The 20,835-nt window shown below is 40.4% G+C and overlaps 1 protein-coding gene across 9 annotated transcripts in view; it reads right to left on the bottom strand.

The window, feature by feature from the left end:
* The window catches only part of phldb1a (pleckstrin homology-like domain, family B, member 1a), a 37,358-nt gene that overhangs the window by 4,040 nt on the left and 12,483 nt on the right, over window positions 1-20,835 (bottom strand). For 2 of the 9 annotated variants that reach the window (XM_044140654.1, XM_044140652.1), the window contains exons 5-23: window positions 18,675-18,800; window positions 15,999-17,005; window positions 13,070-13,297; window positions 12,835-12,966; window positions 12,314-12,451; window positions 11,079-11,207; window positions 10,110-10,265; window positions 9,196-9,306; window positions 8,983-9,072; window positions 8,755-8,871; window positions 6,904-7,014; window positions 6,589-6,747; window positions 6,302-6,442; window positions 4,925-5,044; window positions 4,772-4,838; window positions 3,958-4,102; window positions 3,527-3,617; window positions 2,649-2,795; window positions 1,175-1,394 (exon numbers count right to left, since the gene is read on the bottom strand). In XM_044140654.1, the coding sequence (XP_043996589.1) occupies window positions 1,175-1,394; window positions 2,649-2,795; window positions 3,527-3,617; window positions 3,958-4,102; window positions 4,772-4,838; window positions 4,925-5,044; window positions 6,302-6,442; window positions 6,589-6,747; window positions 6,904-7,014; window positions 8,755-8,871; window positions 8,983-9,072; window positions 9,196-9,306; window positions 10,110-10,265; window positions 11,079-11,207; window positions 12,314-12,451; window positions 12,835-12,966; window positions 13,070-13,297; window positions 15,999-17,005; window positions 18,675-18,800 (3,435 nt within the window). Of the gene's footprint in view, window positions 1-1,174; window positions 1,395-2,648; window positions 2,796-3,526; window positions 3,618-3,957; window positions 4,103-4,771; window positions 4,839-4,924; window positions 5,045-6,301; window positions 6,443-6,588; window positions 6,748-6,903; window positions 7,015-8,754; window positions 8,872-8,982; window positions 9,073-9,195; window positions 9,307-10,109; window positions 10,266-11,078; window positions 11,208-12,313; window positions 12,452-12,834; window positions 12,967-13,069; window positions 13,298-15,998; window positions 17,006-18,674; window positions 18,801-19,201; window positions 19,326-20,835 lie in introns of those variants that run through there. The other 7 variants (XM_044140658.1, XM_044140653.1, XM_044140655.1 and 4 more) reach the window with 7 other exon arrangements.

The following is a 20,835-nucleotide window of genomic DNA, read 5'->3' as shown; positions in this document are numbered from 1 at the left end:
ACATCTGCAAATCAGGTGTGGTTTCAGACTCTAGCGCTTCGTTGGTTGCATCAAGTCGGCTTGAGACGAAAGCCCAAAATTATTCATACACCCTGGCACATTCAGGTTTAAAATGATCTGCATTCAACCAATAAGTTTATCTTAGAAATAAATGAGAGGTATCTCTAAAAATAAAATAAAATAAATGTAAACAGTACAGTCACAGCAATCAGCATCCCATCTTAATTGCATTGATTTCACGAGTTTTCACTGGTATTTTATCTTAGGTGATCAGAGTCGTGAAGGTTGGATGGCCTCGTTGCCATTACCCTAATCTTTTTTTTTTTTTTGTCTAAAAATTGCTAGGATGGAAACAGTGAGGTGACTGCTGTGGGTCTGTCAGTCGGCCCTCTCTGAAACCAAACAGTGGCTGATTTTCAGGGAAGATTCTGCCTAAACCCGGTTTCACATGTAAATATAGGCCAATATGACCCAGAAATGAAGGAAATCTGGGTTGATTTATTGGTGCACTTGTGGTTTTGGACTCTGGTTGGGTAACTCCAAAATGATGACAGAGTATTACTTAAATCAGAAGAAACAAGTTAGTCAAATTAAAAGATTACTATAACCCTAAATCTGCCCGAATATGGACAACCTTAGATTTATCTGCACATGTTTCTAGTTTAACTTCTGGAATTAGCACAGAAAGCAAATGTCTGCTCTCTAAAACGTGTTTTACACTGATTTATATCTTTTCCTGAACTCTACACTAAAACCTGATGTTAACACATCACTGTCTGCGCAGGGACACAAATAAAAATTTAATTCACCATCAATAAACGAAGGAGAACTGATATGAGTGACTCTGGTCTTGTTTGTGTGCACTTGAAGCATTTAAATTATGCCTGATAAAAAAAATGGGAGCTCAGATTTTATTTCTTTTCCATGTAATTGCTCAAAAACTCTACTTTGAAAATAATACTTTGAGTGTTTGTGCCTAATTTCACTTCACCAGCTGATGGAATAGCTGAGTTGAAAAACATAAACAAAACACTTTTTTTTCCCCACTACAAAACATATAATGTTGAAAGGTTTTCAGGGGTGTGTGTATATTCATGCGAAGGACTGCATTACTATATTCGCTCATGTTTATGATAACCAATATTTACACAAATCCAGACCAATACGTCCTCACCGATGTAATAGCAGAAGTTCCTCTTCAGACGGTCAAAAACGAACCAGCGTTTCTTCCATGATTTGATCTTGCCTCCCATCTTCACCAGGTGGCCTTTGCACATTTTCTCAGTGAGCATGACGAAGGGACAGGTGTCTATGCAGTGGCCACACGACTCTACATGGGCGCGCAGGTCGAACTCCTCCTTACGGTTTGGCAGGTAGCGAGTCATTGGACGGGCCTGCGACAGGAAAACATCACATGTTGTTTCTTACTAAACTGTGAAAAGATTCTAAATGTTTTAGTAGTGATTAAGCAGACAGCTGTCTTACTGAGAGAATATTTCTGCCTTCAAACATATCAGGTTAATGTCGTCTGCAGGTTTAATTTCATATTGTCATTCATTTGAATAAATTTCAGTAACAGATACAGATGTAAAAAGAAAAAAACAACAGTTTTTTTAAATACTAAAGGATGAAGTTGCACTGTGGATCGGTTTTACGCCTCCTCTCTCTCTGCTTTTGTAAACCTCTCTTTTGTTGCAGGAAACAGGGATCTCATAATTAAAACAACAAATCGATGTGTTTCCCCATCCTAGGGTTAAGGAAGATCAATCTCCAACACTACTGTAGTTGTGTTCTGTGGAAATGCGGCGCCAGCAGAGAAATAACTGTGGACTTTCATGACAACCCGCTGAGGGACTGCATGTCTTTGGATAAAGTTGTAGGGTGCAAATACAAGATAATAAAAACAATATAAAAAGGGGGTAATTGAAACCAAAACACCAGACTGAAGACTTTTATAATTCAGTTTTTGGTAAAAAGATACAAAAAAAGAGAAAAACAACAAATCAGGCAAATGAAAATTATTGGGTTTCTTTTAATCTATCATGCGATTAATTGATTTGTTGTTTATTGTGACAGGCCTAGTTGTCACTTTCGAATGCAGACATCTCTCTCATCTGGTGCTTGTTAGACAAACTAGATGCTGCTGTTCTCTAACAGCTTGCACACTTTATTTTTAACCTTTTCAAGTGGCATCCTTGCAGGCAGCAAAGTCAGCTTTTCACTGTAGAAGTGAAAGTGTTTCTTTCTACTATGACAAATAAACTGAATTGTGCTCCCAAGATACATTTATATTTGTTAGTTTTAAGGCTTTTTGTTGACTTTTATAAGGGGTTGCCAGTAGTTTTGAAGGGTAACGTAGAAACGCTGATGTTGGCATCTTTAAGTTTGATTTTTCCATAATTACTGCTGGTAAACACAGTTGTGATTAAAGCCTCGTGTATGTTATTTGTATCTATTATTCTCCACCCTACCCCTCCTCATTTCTTTTTGTCTTTCCCTCTCTCTCTCTCCCCTCCCCTCTGTCCTTCTCCTTTCTTTGGCAATCTTTGATCTTCCTCCCTTTATTGCCTCGCCTCTCATCCTTGTCCCCCTCAAGCCTCTCCTACCCCTCTGTCGCCTCCCTCTTCTCTCCCCACCGCTCCACTGACCTGGGAGAAGTGCTTCTCTCTCATCTTCACCTCCTCCTCCACCAGCCTCCGCCTGTGGGCCGACTCGTCCTGAAGCCTCCTCTCGGCCTCCTCTCGCCTCCTCCGCTCCTCCTCCAACATCTGCCGCCGAGCCAGCACCTCCCTCTCCTGGGAGCGTCGGGGCAGAAGAGAGCGCAGAGAGCAGACCGAGGGGGAGAGACAATAAGAGCGAGACGGGAATATATGTTAATGGCAGGCAAATATTGCAATACAAAGCAGACAACTGTCAGAGGATGCACCTGAGAATTCAAGTCCCAATCCAGGGTTTTGTAAAATCTATCCCTTTAGTCTGTGAGTGGAACAGGGGAAGCTTTGCTGATGTAAAATGATCCTTTGCAGCTTTCAGATACTTACTCACAGGTCTGCTTTATTTCAGAACTAAAAAAAACTGATAAAAACAAAATATTTTCTAACTTTATTTCAAAAAGTCTTCTGTTCGCTTTGACATCTCAGATAGATTTAATCTATTGAAGAAGTAAAACAGGAGATTTTCCTCAAACATCTCCAAGTCACATTTCGACTACGCTGATGTGATTTTTTTTATCAAATAGTTTTTACCATTACTTCAGTTTTGTTCCTATTAGTATTTAATGATTTAAGATATTGTGAAAATCTTCTAATTTCCTTCCGCTCATATAATGAAACATCTATCATGAAACATCAGTTATAAATTGAACACTGCTTCGGAAAAACTTCTAAAAACGACTAAATACTGATGACAAATTATTGTGTTTTCATGTTTGTGTGCTTGTTTCCCAAGAAGATGAAGTGATGGCAGACTGACATGCATTGTGTTGATTTTACGTGAAAGCCCTCCAGCTGTAGCGTGGGGAACTCACTCTGTTCTCAATCAGCCTGGCTTTCTCCTGCTGCGCCTCCTTCAACATCTTCTCCATCTCCTCTATCCTCTGGGCCTCCAACCCACAGGCGCTACAAGTCACACAGGGGAAGCTGACATTGATTACACGGATATGACAAGGCTTCGGATGAGAAGAGGGAACCGGAGGGGGAGGCGAAAAAAGGTAAACAAACACGCCTGGAATCAGAACAGCAGGAGAGCGAGAGCAAGGCGCGGACTCTTCATTAACGCCGCGGTGGAAACTTAACTTCGGAAACTTGAATGGGTTTGGCATGGCAACAGCCAGCGCCGTCACGTGAGCAAAAAGGCGTGTAACAAAGCCCGCTGTGACAGGAACAAAGCCTAGTGACCTTTTCTTCAAACAGAGAGGGCAGACTTGGATGTTCCCATGGAAACAGGGCAGTCTCTCACCTTTCCGGAGTACAGGCGGAGTTGCCAGTGGAGACGCTGGTCTCCAAGCTGTCGGAGCTCTCCAGGCTCAGAGTGTCGTACGCCTGGGTGCCGCTCGGTGGCGGCTGGTGATGCAGGATTGAGTGATGGACCGTCGGAGATGGATCTGTGGGGACGCATGGGGGAATAGAGTTCGTTATTACAGCCTGCAGCGCCCTCTGGTGGCATGAAAGGGAAACGTGTCTGTATGCTTCAGTTTTAGTTTGACAAAATATTGATTTTAAGTAATTTTACTACTCATACTCATTTTCTTTTGTTTTTTTGTTGTGATTTGAGATATTTTCTTTATAGAAAATGATTAAACTTATGCATTTATTTATTTTTATTGCTGCCATTTTTAACACCATTGTCTTGGAGCAAGAAAGTCCTGGATTCAAAATCTTCTGGCGCTCTCCATAATTGTTATGTATTTCCTATACCTATTAACCTTTATCTCTTTACGTTCTTCTTTGCTCGAAAGTATTTAATGTGCTGTGGTTCAGTCGCCAACAGAGCCGCCACATAAACTCTGACATTTCACAGCTTTTATAGAAGCATAAAGAGGGCCTGCACTAAATTAAGCAGTTGGTTGTAATGTTCTTGCAGATAAATCTGTACTTTTTCAACACAGTTTCTACACCAGCAGTGTGATGTAGGAAAGCAACAAAGTCGATGCAGCCACATAGCTTTCCACTGCGGGTGGTTGTAATGAATCTATACTTCTTTTTCATGTGCATTTCATTTTAGGCGCAAACTGTGAGGTTCAGGCTGGCAATTGAAAGAGGGAGTCACGTACCTTTGCACTGCAGAGCTGTTTGCTTCCTGGAGTCCATGTCTAACAGGTTTTTCTCTCTCAGCATCAACTGTAAGCCCCATGAAAGACAGAAGACAGCATCATGCTGTGAACAGCTGTTAAGGCCTGATGAGACTTTAGAAGCATGAAACTGACCGTCGTGGCGGCATTTCTGTCATGCATGACGCCGCTGGAGAGAGAGAGGAGTGCAGTGCTGCAGATTTGAGCAGGCGATGGTCCCTGTCCAACCTCACCATCTGACTTAGACTTTAACATCTTAGAGGAGAAAAACAAAACAAAAAGCGTTGTTGTGATGGGGGCTAATAGTTATTGTTTTGTTTGTCCATTTCGCTTTTGGTGTAAAGGTGGAGAAATACAACTCTGGACAAAATGAAGAGTCCACTGCACTGAATCCCATTGAAAACCTCATTGTTATTCCACCAAACAGTGATTTCTGAACTCTTCCTGGGTTAAAACATTATTATTGTTGTGACTGAATATAAACTTGTCTTCTTTGCATTATTTGAGTTCTGAAAGCACTGCATCTTTTTTGTCATTTTGACCATTTCTCATTTCAATGCTAAATCTTTGCTTGGAAATTCGTAGACATGTCAGTAGTTCATAGAATAATAGAACAATGTTCATTTTACTCAAAATGATCAGTTTGTCTGCTTTTACTCTTATAGGTCCATGTTTAAGGGGTCTCAATCTTTTCTAGAGATATAAACTTACTATTAAATGACAAGCAGCACCAAAAGTGACTGTGTAATTACATTTTTAACCACTAGAGGGCTTCCCGCATCGGTGGTCCTTTAACCTTTTCAACTAGTGCAGCTCATACGACACAGATTGTAAAACAGTGATGCAATAAGACTTACGCATTCCCATATTGTTGTGATATAACAAGGAAAACATTCTTATTCATTTACCTTGCATTATTGGTGTAATTTGTATTTGAAAAAGTTTCCAACTGGAAGAATTTACAGAAATCCAATATGGCTTCCTTAAATGCAAAGCTTATTTACAACCACATGGAAAAAGGCACTTTTGAAGACTTTTATTCTATAACGCTTCCACACAAGACTATCTCCTTTTGATGCAGTGAGATACATTGTTTTAGTTTGTTTCACTATAGTTGGCCAACCTTTTTGAAGGGATTGTTCACAATGTTTTAAATTGGTTTTAATATCTTACAGTAAATAAGTATAAATCTGATACTGGACTAATGTAGAAAATCTAAATTCTGACTTTGAAACTCAATAGAAGACAGTGGAGAAAGGCACAATAACTTGCTCCTGATTCCCTGTTGGCTTCAATTTCTTCACTTAGCTTCAATACTGCATTTCATTTTCCAGTGGCAAACATTGATTGTGCATGAATGTATAATTTTACTTCTTGTTAATCTCTCAAACAATCATGCCACTATGTGTAAAAAGATAACCTGCGGTAAATCCAAGCTGTGTTTTTGATTAGGAACCACATTTGTAGGAGCAAATGAGGAGCTTGTCCTGTTTAGTGAGTAAGTGAATTTACCTGCCCGTGTCTGCGTGAGGAAAAAGACTTTGCAGGCAGCGGTGGAGGACATGACTGGGAGTCTCCAGCAGCCATGATGTCCTGGTACCAGCGCTCAAGATTAATGGGAGTCATTGCATTCCTGCTCAGCTCAGCATGGCTCTGAGGTGATCACAAGCATCCAGCCAAAGATTAAGAAAAGCAAACCACAGTGCAACAGCTCAAAAAAGGAAAAAGATATTCAGACAACATTCAGTTGTGAGAAAGAATGGAGAGCGGTGACAAATATGCTTCTACAAGAGACAAACCTGTGCAGAAAGAAAGGAGGAAGGACCACATGCAGCTGAGTGGCACGTGAAGGAGGATTCAGACGAGGCAAGTTGGAATGATGGAGTAGAGGTGGAAGAGGAAGGCTTAGATCTCTGCATCCCAAAGATCTGGCTTAGCTGACTCACTGTGATGTAGTCCTTTGCACAGATGCAGAGAAACACAGCATATATTTGCATAACAAAAAGGGGGAGCAGAGTGTGGGGGAAAAAAAAGTGTTAGAAGGTGCATCTATTCAAACATTTAGGTCTTTCGTTATTGGGCAGTTCATAGGAAAGTGCAGAAATGCAGAATACCTCGCATGGCAGAGCTGGAGACACAGTTAGAGAGAGGCAGTGGAGAGCAGCAGGGGAGGAGGAATAAGGATCTCCATACATCCGATAGACATCAGACAGCCTGAGATACTCCTGCATGAACAGCCACAGCACAGGCACAACAGGGCTGAGAACACACCCACACTTACAGGCGCTCAGAGATTTCACAACACATGGCAACGATGCAACCCGCCTTTATATTTGAAATTACACCGTCACACAAAACTCATGTCCCTTAAAAGTTTTTATAACTTTTAAGCCTCAAACATCAACTTATTTTATTGGGATTGTAGTGATAGATCAACACAAAATAGAGAAAGGTAGTAAAAATAAAACAAAACATGGAATTTCCTCTATATGAGATCAAAAAGCAGTGGCATGTGCGTTTGCATTCAGCTCTTCTGGTGCTGTTGTACTATATTTCACAGCAATGAGGTATCTGTATTTCTGACATTGCTTTGCAAAATAGGTCGTTCTCAGTCAGACTGCATGGAGAGCCCTTAAAGAGCCTTTAAGCATCCAATCGAGACAGTGGACCAATCAGAAAGCAGGAAAATAGCTTGATCAAAGACGTTCCATTACATCTTTGACTTTATGTTTGGGGCTGTTCCATGCGTTTTCCAGCAATTAAAGGATTGCTCAGTATTTATCTACATCCATTTTCTATGCACTCAGCTCTGACCAACTTCCCACAGCATGATACTGCCACCACGGCATTTCACTGTGGAGATTGAGCATTCAGGGAGATATGCAGTGTTAGTTCTGAACATAGCGTCTAAATTCAGCAAAAAGTTTAATTTTGATTCATGTATAATTTTGATCCACCACATGCCTTGTGGAAAACTGTATGTTATGAAATGGGGTGGTGTGAAGTGTTTGAGACCCAGGTACAGAGTGAATGATGATTTGATGATAAGAAATAGTCCAAAACCAAGGCAGCACTGCTGAGCAGAATCCAGGGCTCACACAGGTTAGCGAGTAGCGACAGGGTACACGAATGGACTGACGGCAAACTGAGGAAACATCAGACGAGGACCCGACAGAGAACAAAGGACACAGGTGGGATTAAATACACAGAGGGTAATCAAGGAAACAAGACACACCTGGGAACAATCAAGGGGAGACAGGACAACACAGAGACACAGGAACTCAAAATAAACACACAGAGAAACTCAAATCACAACACTGTAATCCTGATGTCTTACGCACTTCTTTCAACACCAGCGTTGAAAGAAGTGCCATTCTTCCATACAGACAACAAACCAAACACTCTTTGGTCCAAGAGGAAGTCGTCCACCAATAACTCAAATAATCAATAATACTCATCATCATCAATAATACCCCTTGAGCCACCTTGTGTCTCTTGGCTGCTTCTTCAGTTAATTTTCAGATCTTTCTCACTCAATTGTGATACAAGAGATTTCAGTTGACAAACTGAATGGTGCTCAAAGTTTGGGATTCTAACCTAAATCTGGTTTATTCTCCAGAGCTTTATCCCTTATTTGTCTGCTGTAATTCTTAACTTCTGCAGCCAGCTGTTTGAGGTGAACTTTATTTAGGGGTGCCATGGAGCTAATACAAATGCAAGCCACACTTTTCAAATCTTCATTTGCCAAAGACTTATTTGAAAATGAGAAAAAATGTTTAAGGGGTATGAATACTTTTGCAAGGGACTGAAATCCTGAAAAACATCTGGAATGTTTTAAATCCAACTTTAAACTCAAACCTTCCAGCACACACTGCAAGCCAGTTACTGTCTTTAACATTATGCTAACACACAACATGCTTGATGTTACTGTGGTTTCTGCGAAACTGGGACGTCCTCAGAGTTACCTCTTGCAGCCTGACAGGACAGAGCTCAGGGGAGGGGTTGTGAGAAGAGGAGGGACAGGGGCTATGAAGAGGACCGTCCACAGAAACAAGATCAGACTCGCTGATGTGAAGCGATTCCTGTTCAAAAAGTTTACCTGAGTCAACAAAACAATCCACTTGTGCGGTAGGTAATTGTTGTCCAGCTGAGCTGTGGTTTGGTGGTCTGGTATCTCACATGTACCTGCTCACCTCTTTCATGCTGCCAGAGGACTTTGGGAAGTTTCTTCCTCCTGTCAGGGTGTGGTACCGCCTCTCAAGGTTGCACAGTGTGTCTTGCTCCTGGGAAGGAGATCCGATAAGCTCTTACCATGTCAGCCCAATGCATTTCCTTTAGACTATTAATTAACTACTAATTTCAGATGCAGAATTAAGGTTTTGTATCAATCAGAGTAGCTTCCCCACCTTGTGTAGAAGCTGCAGCGTTGCTGTCCGGTCTTTTGCGATTTTCTCGCAGTCTTGGGAAGCCTGCATCCCCAGCTGCTTCACCTGAGCTTCCAGAACAGCCATCCGCTCCTGTTAATGCAGATGTTTCCTCACTTTGTGAGAAGATTCCACCAGTCAAAGGTTTACATACACATATTTTTAACCATTATTCTTTACATATAAAAAGGGCTGATTACACAACATACAACTTCAGTGCTTTTAAAAAAACAAGAAGTTTGAAGACCCAGCATTTAAATTAGACATACCGACTCAAATATTTAAACAACACACTAGTATTTTGTCTCTTAGCAAGCTGCCATCAACAAGTTTTAGGCCTCATTTTTTACTTGATTTTTGATATTTCTTATAAGAAACTGAAGAGCTTGTTTAACTTGGCTAGTTACTTGTCTCAGACTGAATATTTGAGCATATTCCATTAACATGTTTAATGTTAGATTTGTTCCTGAAGCTTCGCTTTTTCTACTTTTCTAAATGCTCCAAAACCGTGACGTCTTCCAGCAACCCTGCTGTTGATTTGAGGTTACAGTTTGAGTTTAAATTCCCTTCACTTGATACAATAACCAAGCCACTCAGCATGATGCCACCTCTGCCATGCTTGGCAGTTAGTTCAGCTTTCTTAGGTTTTAAAGCTTCACCTTTATTCCTTCAAACACACTTTATAGCTTTGCCTAAAAAGCTCAGTCTTTCTTCCAGCTGACATTCAAACTTAAGCATCCAGATCCTGCAATGAAAATTAACCAAAGTTGTATGTTGCTGAAAATGATAACCGTTCAACTGCATCACAAAGAGACAAACAAAATTATAACACATTTTGATGAGTGTGTGTGAACTTCTATTTGTTTCTTCCCTGCTACATGCTGCCTGTGCCCCACCTTCCTGTTGGCGACACTGCTGTGATACTCGGCTCGCTCCTGGATTAGCTGCGAGCAGCGGGCTTCCTTCCTCTCCTCTAGGCGGCTCTCCTCCTCCAGCTGGCAAAACTCCAGCTCCTCAAACTGCTTGGTCCCACTCTCCAGAGCCTCGGCTTTCTGTCCACACACACATAACAGTCGAAATGAAGCATGCTGCTTAAAACATTTCCAGGTAAAGAATTCAATACTAACTGGACTATCAAATTGTTATTTTTTTTTACATGACTGAATCAAACTCTGTATAAAGAAATGAGACTATAACGTTGTTGCCGTGATGAGAAAGTGCTCACCACAATCCCACAAATTCTTACTATTTAATTTTACTTGAATGAAGCCGATAATTACACCAATAAAATGTTTCAATTATAGTTCATAGTGTCAGACTGTTCAACTGTTAAAGAAAATAGCTTTTTTTTATTTAATACGCCAGCAATAAATAAAAGAGAGCTTAATAAATATGTTCTAAAAGAAGTGATTCCATATGTTTGCAGACTTGGAACCAATATATGTGGCGAGTTGTTTTAAAAAGGTTGTTGACTCAAGTTATTGTCAGTAAATGCATGCACACTTTTTTGCTTTTAAAGCAAAGCTGTTAATAACATTAGTGCTTGTTAAAAATTACTACAGATGCCACTGAACAACCATAAAATGGGAAACTGCAGTAAATAGGAGACCAAAGCTTCAGCTGCAAACACATTGGTGGCTGTTTTAAATAATAATAATTAAAAAAAAAAGACCTTTGACAAACCCGACATGTTCATGTAGCAAAGCAGAAGGGCAGAAAATCTAAAATTAAATTGCCCTTTTTTCCAAGTACTTCTGAGTGCTCTGAGGGCGATACAGTGTAACATCTGTGATTATTTCTGTGCAGGTAAAACGGCGCTGTAGCGTTGAGCATAACTCACTGTTCCCAGCCATGAGAACACTGACCCTGCTGAGCTGCTCCTGTAACTGTTCCCTTAGAGACAAGGGGCACATATCAAACTGCCTCTTCAGCTCATTGTACTCATTCCTCTGCTTTTCCAGGGCCTTCCGTTCAGCCGACACATTAGCTCTGCCCTAAAAACACACAAAGACAGACACACCCATACACACATTCACACACAACCGTGCCCACATACCAGGGAGAAAAAAAAAATGAGGGGCAACTAAAAATCCATGCAGTCACGCATCTGCATAGATTAGTATAAGGCAGTTTGTTTGTCTTTTTTAATTAAAGGAGGCAGGAGTTAGACTGGTACAGTAGTTAGAGGTTGTAAACATGAAGCTCTGTTAAACTGGGAGACGGGTGAAGCAGCTTCTGTAAATCAGCACAGCACTTTGAGATGAGCGGCAGAATTTCTGTCGCTGCCGTTTGTTTGCTGTGCTTCGCGGTTTACTGAGCAGTCAGTGGACAATAACGGTGCTTTGCAAAATTAATTTTAACTTGTGAACTTCCTAAATTTGTGTCATGGCACAACCGCAAGCTTTGAAATGTTTTATTGAGACTTAACATGAGGTAAATATCTGAGAAATATGCTCTGCATTCGATGGAGAGGATCTGTGATCAAACATTTTTGAGTCATGCATCAGATTTTCCCTGGATTTTGATTTTCCTTTGCAACACACAAAAATGGTTGCATCTAATTGTCTCTCTGAGATTTAGTGTTTATGTTTAAGGTTAATGTTTTGCTGGAAGGTGAACCTCTGTATGATGTATACAGTTTACCCACACAAACACTAAATGTTAGATTTTGCAGTTGGGTTTTTTTTTCCATCATATTTCTTCCATAATGTTCTCCAAAAAACCTCTGATGCCTTCACAACGTATCTGGATTCATACTGAGATTAGATTACACCAGTTGGCTCTATTTATTAATTAAAATCCAGGGAGATCAATACTTCGAGTTCATTTACCACACAAATTCCCAATAAAATACACTAAAGTTTGTACTATGCTAGTGTTTAAACATGTTAGTGTTTAAACACAGAATATGTTAGTGTTTAAAGATGATGAATGCTTTTGCAAGGCACTGCTGAGCAGTTTATGTCTGCTGAGAGCTCAAAATTTGTCCATAAAGAAATGTTTCATGTGTTCGACCCAGCGAAAGAAATCACATGTCATTTACATGCATTCAACCAGTGTTTGTTGGTAACCTGACGTGCTTAGTGGATCGCACTCTCACCTTGTCCTTCTCTTTCTGAGTGGCCCTGTCCAGCTGGCTGAGTTTGAGCTGCAGCTGAGCGATGATTTCATTTTCAGCCTCCACCTGCTCCTGCTCCGCCCGCCGCTCGGCCTGCAGCAGGGCCTGCTCCATCTCCACCTACAGACAAACACAGCAGCAGAGTCTCATTGAAGACTAAACATACAACATAACTAAATAGAGGTTAAATTAGGTGCACAATTGTGCTCTTATCCTCAAAATTATACATGCACCTTCACTAATATTTGGTGAAATATCACCTAGCAAGCTAACAACTCTTCCTAACAGAAATGGCAGAGAACAAATTTCATTTGCTTGGATTACAGAGAATCCACAGAGCATTTAATCTTGAGCTCCCAATTTTTTACTCCACATAGGGGGAAAAAAACTGTTGAGACTGATTATTAAAAGCTCCCAATAAATGTGGTCGTTGTGGCAACAAGGAGCACTTCTGACCTAAGTTGTGCATTTACATGAAGGTTAGTAAGTGTGTGTGTGCTGACCTCCTGTTTGGTCTCTTGTAGCTGCTCTTCCAGTTCACCAACTCTGTACTTCAATTCATCAACCCGAACCAAGACCCTTCTCCTCTCCTCCTCCAGGTAGACCTGCTCCTGTCCAGCAAACAGCTCCTCACACTGAGTGTAGATTTTTATGTTTAAAAAAAAAAGAGGAAAAAAAAAAAAATCTAATATCCAGATATTCACAATATCCTGAACACAACGTGTGGATGTGTTTCACCTCTTGATGTGTGCTCTCTGTGCTACTGGACTCCTCCCTCTGGATTTCCTCATCATTCTCCCCCGCTCTCTGGGCTCGGTGTGCTCCCATTAGAGACGTCCCCCCTCCAGAGTCTGGGTCCACTCCTCCGGCACCCCCACGCAGCCCGCTCCTCACCAGCTCCGCGGCGCCGTCTTCCTGATTGAACTCCGCACACAGATTCAGAATGGTCTCCAGTCTCTGTCGCTCCTGTAGGAGAGATGGGAGTCGAGAGCAACGCTGAGCGATATTCCAGATCACACAGAGGATTAAACGCGTTTCTCCTTGGGTGACATTGTCCCATTTAGGCAGCTGTCACTTCACCACAGGCACGGGGGGGACGTGTGTAACCTGATAGTAGGTCCTCTCTCAGGAGGGGCCTCCAAGTAAAACCTTACTGGTGGAGTTTTGCAGAAAATTGTAACAAAGAAAAAACAACAGTCTTTAAATTAACATTCTTATTTTTTCTTTTGCTATTCTCTACTGCTTGTCTCTCATTGTGCTAAACAATGGGACTCCTACTTAATTTACTAAAACATGGTGAGAGATGTAGTCATCACTCCAACCTGACATTAATTAGAGGTCTGGTATACAAGTCTGCCTATTTTTATAGCTCATGTTAATTTGCCCTATAAATTAGTCCAACAGTAACAAAACACACACAAACACTGTTAAGTGCATTAGCTTTAAAACAAGAAGATTTGATAAAAGTTATTTAAAAATGTTTTAAAAGTTCTAGGAGAGAACAAGGCAACACACATAAACTTTAATACATTGAATCATCACACCTTCTACGTTGTGTTTTGAAGTTTTAATTCAAAAAGTTTCTGAGAAAATAAAGCTGAATTTAAAAAGCCACTTCTTCTCTTCTTCTGGTTATTCTGTTTCACTCTTACGATGAGATAATTGCTTGATATTGATTTTTAGAGTGCAGAGTCAACCACAAGAGCCAAGTTGGATGAAAAACGGTAAACCAGTCAGAAGGTCGGATATTGGGAATTTATCTTGCTGAAAGGAAATCCTTTCTTTGTCTCTTTCTGGACGTCAAGAGTCTGTGCGCTTTGGGTGTTAAAAACGCTTAAAAATACTCAAATTTATTGTTTGGCCTTTGACAAATGCTTTGTTGTTACATGAACAGGCATAGTAAAATAAAGCACATTCTCTTCAAATTCCAAGTATTTTCTTATTTTTTTGAATTTGAGATATCTATGTTATATTAAACACAGAGAATTAACAATGGGCATCCTTTTTTATAACTGAAGCATTCTCACTTCCATTTGAAAACAATTACGTTAGCAACAAAAAGAAGCCAAAACATGTCCAACATCACATTATCACAGTTTATATTACAACTTCTAATTCATGATTTTTGGTCTTGCTTTGTCTCCTTGCTAAGCTAAGTCTTTGAATTCAGCTTCATATAATTTGTGTCATTTCAGTTTTTGTAAGTGCAAAAAACATGAAAAACACAAGGCAACATGTTTTAGTTTGTTTATTGTGCTGATTGCAGTCGGGCAAAAAGTGTTCCTGAGTGAGAACACCTGTGTGCTGACAAATCTGTAGTGATTTTCATATTATAAGTCATTAATGATGCCATGTGCTTCCTTAACTACTTAATTCGAAGCCTTTATGTCTGCAGCTGTGCAGCCGGGATACCATGTTGACATGCAGAAAGTGATTCATTACAGGATGGATCCTGGTTTTTATGCTGGAAATAGTCGGCTTAGCTTGTTGTGCAGGCATTTACAATTGCATATCTTTACTAGACACAGTTCAGTTTAATTTACAGAGTCCCAAATTACATCAAAAGCCAAACCAGGTCACTACTGAAGACAAACCGGTCCAATTCATTTTCATATCTGAAACATAATACGAAAGCATGGAAGTGGTGCCTTATTCTGTCTGAAAAGTTCATAAAACTGTGAAAGATATCAAGTTTAGTCTATTTCGGGCTCTGCCTGAATCAATATTTGTCCACAAATTATTTAATCCACAGCGTTGTCTCTTTTTGGTTGCCAGAGACCATTTGGTCCCTGAAACAGTCTCTGGACACATAAGTCCCGGCAGCGACCACCCACCTCTGTGATCATGTCAGCTGCCAGTGGGCAGGACCGGGTGGGAGCCAAACTGCCGGTTGAAGGGTGATGAGAAAAGACTGCGAGTGCTCGACTGAAGATAAATAACACACACCGAGTCTATGATCTAGTGTGGGAATGAAGAAGAAAGAGTCCCGCGTGAAGGGGAGGCAGCTTTGAAAGTAGATGCCGCTCATCTTTCCGGTAAATATAGTGTTGGGCAACAACCAGCCACACCCTCTGCACCGGACCCTGAGACGTCTGTAAGAATGCCCCCCAGATCCGCTGTCACCAAAGCCACACGGGCCGCCGATGCCAGCAACGTTCGGAGGAGAGATTAATTACTGGCTGGGTGCCAGAGAATTTGGAGAAGATATGAAAGCAGTTTGCCATGCCAGGAGTCACTAAATCTCTTCTCTGAACTGTTTATCTCATTTACAGTCTTGTTCATTTGTAAATTTGTCCTGTAGTGCCATGAACCCACCAATGAGCTAAATGAAATACTCAACAGGTTTTTATCAAAAGCAATATTTATATCATTCCAAGCCTTTCTCTGTCAGAAATTTGATTCTAGCACCAACTTATGGAAAGAAAAGAAAGAATAAACTCCAACCAAAAAGACAAGATAGCTGCTTATACAGTGTGCGACAACTCTTTCCTTGGGAACTTTCATCTCTTTAACATTTTGTTTTGGGTTTTAATTCTCATACACTATGGTTTTCAAGCTAAAGATCAACCACACAGCTCCACAGATTTCAAAAGCGATATTTTTAGATGCAGTTCAAGAGTAGACCAGAATTTAAATTCAGTCTCAGCTTATCACATTCAGTACTCACCATTTTCTCCATTTCCTGCTCCTTCAGCCTCTCTTCTCTCTGCCAACGATGGTACTCCAGCAACTCATCCTCATTATCGCTGATCTCAGAGATACTGTTTTTGCGCTCCCTGGTATATGGTTTTGTAGGGTTCCCTTCTTTGCTGGAGGCAGTCTTTCGCTCGTTGCTCGGACTTGCCAGAGGAGACAACCCAAACACTGAACCCAGGCCTGAGTTAATGCCAATTGCTGGTGCAGGCTGTGAGGGTCTGCCCTCTGACTGCTTCTCCATCCCAAAGAGAGACGATGGAGTCTGTGGATATAGAGCCCTTATGGCTTCTGCTTTAGGTGTTGTAAAGAGTTTGCGCTGGCTTTGCGGACTCTGAGGAACTCCTTGGGATCCTGCAGTTCCCCTGTAGGACACAAAGGGACTAACCCGGGGAAGTTCCCTTAGGTTGGAGGAGCTGGTCATCCTACGAGGGACATCAATATCAGAGAGAGGCTGACCCAGCTCTCGCATTGGGCTGGGGGATCTCTTCTGAAGGGAGGAACTTCTCAGTTGAGGACTGGATGGAGCAGTGCGGGGAATTTTTATAGAGGAGGGTTTTTGACTAATGTTTGAGTTTTCTAATCCCTTAACATGGAGCTTGGGGCTTGACATTGTCTCTTTGCCAGCATTTCTAAGTGGCTTTGGACTCTCCTGAGTTCTCTGAGTCCCACCAGCACCATTCCAAGCCACCGAGCGTGAGGTCCGTGGATAAGGAACCGGTACCGCCAGGGGTTTATTGGTGACATTTTGAGTGAAAGAGATGCTGCTGCTGTTTTCTTGATTGGAACTGCCAGGCGGAGTGGCAGCTTTTCCATTAGGCATGTCCAAAATAGTTTGTTGAGAAGGTTGTTTACCAAACCCAGAGGATGAGGATGGTTTCAGTTTCAGGGAGTCCTGAAGAGTTTCTGCCATGCCGTTGAGTTTAGCATCATTGTTGTCTGAAAAAGACTTGTGGTTTCCATTTGAGATGTTGCGGGAGTCTGCACCGGGGGAGACAGAAACATTTGTCCGTGAGCATTCCTGTTATAAAGAGCTAGAGGACAGTTGCAAAAACACACACAAATAAACCCACAATGTGGGGCAACTGTCCTCTGTCCTATTTACCCACAACACACCCTAGGTCATCTGTATAAGAGAGGAGGCCATTTTTCTGATCTACACTAATTGGTGAAAGGTTAAGAGACTCTTATTAGGGGCATGAATGGCAGGGCAATTTAGACAGTATTTGGAGAAATTTATTTTCGAGATCAAATTACACAACAACTTCAGTGGTTTTCAAAAAACTAAAATGAGAACACAAACATATTGAGAAGAATATTTTGGTATAACTCTGTCTGTACTTTTAACCACTACTGGGGATAAAATAAAATTTATAGAGTTCATTTTTACAGGTAGGATGCTGGCATGGATTTGGCTTTACATCATACTCCACAAATATTGTACAATTTCATCAACCAGGAACCACGGATGTTCAATCTTATCATAAAATGGAAAAGGTTGGCACACAAGTGTCATCATCCACAACATATAAGTAAAGCCAATTACAGGGTACTGACCAAGAAAGACTTTTTTTTTTCTTAAAATTCAACACATTTAAAATTGCAGCTTTGAAGAAAGGTTTTTTGGACAAAAAAATATTTGGCCACAAGTTTCTTAGAAGGAAATAAGATGAGTCTTTCAATCTTAAGAAGATTGAGACAACGGCCAAGCTTGGTGGTGGCAGCATAAAGCTTTGAAGCTGTTTTTCTTTCAGAGATAGAAGTGCAGTGCATAAACTAGATGGACATAAAAAGAGGACTACTCCAAATGCTTCACATCTGCTCAAATTAACATCTAGAGGATTGAATTCTGGATGAAACAGAATTTTTCATCCATCAACCATCAGCTTCTGGAGTGACCGCACCAAATATATGGAATATATGGAATATTTTAAATACTAGGCTTTGTTCCTGGCTACAAAACGCTTAAAATGAGTCTTTAAAAGTCCTCTGCAGTAGGAGAATCTCCTGTACAACCTGGGTCAAACCCAGTTGCTTTGGTTGCTCCTTAGAGGTGTTGTAACCCTGCAGGGAAATAAAGCAGCTAAATTTAAAAACTGAGCCTTTCAACTCATTTAAAGCTGACAAATTCAGGTCTTTGCCAGGAAAGACTGGACTTTGCTTTTCGGACAGGGTGTGGTGGCCACTACTGTTCAGGCGCCGACAGCCAAACTAATAAGGTCACAGGAGAATGGGTTCTAAATATCACAGGCGGGCAGTGGGCCAGAAGGATCTTGCAATTCACAGAGAAAGCGTACAAATGGCAGGACACAAAGATTTCAATGAGGTCACCACACTGAGAGAACATGTAGACTAAATAGATCACAATGTAGGCCAAAGATAATTAGATTTTTCTTTACCCGATCAAATTTAATAATATTTAAAGTCACAGTCAGAATAAAAATACTACTTCTGCTACTAAGAAGATATTTTTTTTCCATTCTGGACAGAGAAAATAAGATTTACTCTACCCAGAATAGCTGCGAGGCAAAAACTTTTGTATAAACAGTTGTTAAAGGATGTTTTTTTCTGGATTGCAGGAACAGCTCAGAATGATGCTGGATCTGAATTTTATGGGGAATTTTTGGTTTTTGTTTGTTTGTTTTTTTACCAGAGGGGAGCGGTTTGACTGTGTTCACTTTGAGGCTCCCTGCAGGCAGCATACTCTTCATCCTCTGAGCCTCTTCGGGATGGTTGAAGCGGAAGAAGGCAGACTGACCAAAACACAGCATGCACCCTGTCAGGAAACACAGGCATACGTACAAAGATGTAATATCTGAATTTTACGAGTTTATAAGTAAAGATGTCTGGTCATGGCTTTCACAACAAAAGAAACTTACAAAAACATTTGCTTAATTCTAAATGGTTTATTTTTGTAAAATGTTATTAATTTAACCAATCTAAATTGAATATCTAATATGTTATACTTTTTTATATTTTAGCTTGTATTCTACAATATATTTTTGATGATTTGTATGCAGATATTATCTTAAAGTTGAGATGATCTGCTTTAGTTTGCTTAGAGTGTAAACCAGACAGTCTACAAATATACAGAACAGTTAGCTTAGCTTTCAGTAATTAATGATATATTTATCTAAATAAACTGATCAATTCAACAAGAACAGTTGGTCAAATTACCTCCTTACGACTTCATTGCATTTTTACCCTCAGTATCCTGAAAGTCACATTCAGAAGCTTCGGTTCCAGTTGTATTTGTTCCAGGGAAAGTTTAACATTTATCTTTTAGAGTCCCGAAAGCTGCTGCGTTGTTTCCAGGTTGAAATGCCTTCCAATCTCAATTTCTTATTTGAAATGTGACTATTGTCCTTTAAATTGGAGTAACAAGTTTGAAATATTCTTGTTGAGCAGCTGCTGCCTCCACACACACATGCCGGCTTCGAATGACATTCTGTTCTGTTCTGGACCGGGCTTAATGGAGAGAGGGCGGAGGGAGAGGGACTGTTTGTGGTTCTTTTATGGTACAGTTCCAGTCAGACGTTTACATTCACACTTGAAATGCATCATTGGATGCACCCTCTCTTATGATTATACAAGAAAACAATAACTAGGGCCGTATATTTTAACATATGGTCAATATTAACCACACAGTTACAAAGTATTCATATAGGCTCATACACCTCAACCTATATTTGGATTAATGTCGAGTAACATTCTGCACCTCTGGTAGCCTTCAACAAACTTCTGGCTGAATTGTCAACATCTCCCATTACAAATAGTATAGTTCATTTAAACTGGTTTCATTCCACATGCACAACTTTTAGGCACTGTTCATTCATTTGGCTAATTTTAAATCACTAGGTTTAATATTATCTAATATAGCCTGTTTCTGAAATGGGTTCATGTGTTTAAACAACTAAACGTGTCAACATCTAGCTGCTGAGTTGATTAATTTAAGGAAAAAAGTCATTTTTTTAATTAATTTTGTTCCCTTTGTGTAGTGTCAGAAAAGCACTTTTCTTGATGCCACAACCACTGTACTTGATAGTTGGTACCAGTGACGTGCGGTGAGGTTCAAAGCTGGTGAGGCTGAATCATAATCAGATTTACAAATAGACTCCCTGCATGTTATTGATTACATATGGAAATTTCGCACATGCGGACAACGGTGGAGGGCAACAAGGCTATTCCTTTACATGTCATCCACAGCCGCGGTAGAACAATTCCGTTAACTCAATGAAATTTGGAAATGTAGGTATTATTAATTTAGTACTATGCTCCACAGCAAAGGGAAGGGAAAACCCGTTGAAGTACAACTCAAAACCACTTCTTTCTCGCTCTCTGTATCAGCTAAGCTACACGCAGACTCGTTGGCATAGCAACGGACAACAACGCCACTTTATGTTCGACACCAAAAAACACTGAAATATTTCCCACACGAAGAACAGAACATTCAGCCTGTTGCAGGAGTGTGTTGAAGTGTTTTATGGTTTGAAATATTTTCTTTCACTACTCCAAACATCCTAAATCACTGGGCCCAAAGATTTCAATCTTTTTCATCTGACCCTAAAATGTTTAAATTGAATTTATTTGACATTTCAGACAGCCAAATAAACAGTTTGGTTTATATGTGACCTACTAAGACTATAGCTAACATTAATATTAGCTAACACTAAATACTACTTAGTGTTAGCTAAATAGTGTTTAGCTAAGTGTTAGCTAAGACTTAGCTAAACACTATCTTGGGGTTGCAGATTTGAGGTTATATGCAGTATTTTCAAACTGTTTGGTTTAGAGAAAATGAATTTCAGACT

Source organism: Gambusia affinis, linkage group LG15, assembly GCF_019740435.1.
Source record: "Gambusia affinis linkage group LG15, SWU_Gaff_1.0, whole genome shotgun sequence".
Classification (NCBI taxonomy): domain Eukaryota; kingdom Metazoa; phylum Chordata; class Actinopteri; order Cyprinodontiformes; family Poeciliidae; genus Gambusia; species Gambusia affinis.
Note: the sequence above shows the minus strand (reverse complement) of the source record. Positions and strands in the feature narration are given on the sequence as shown.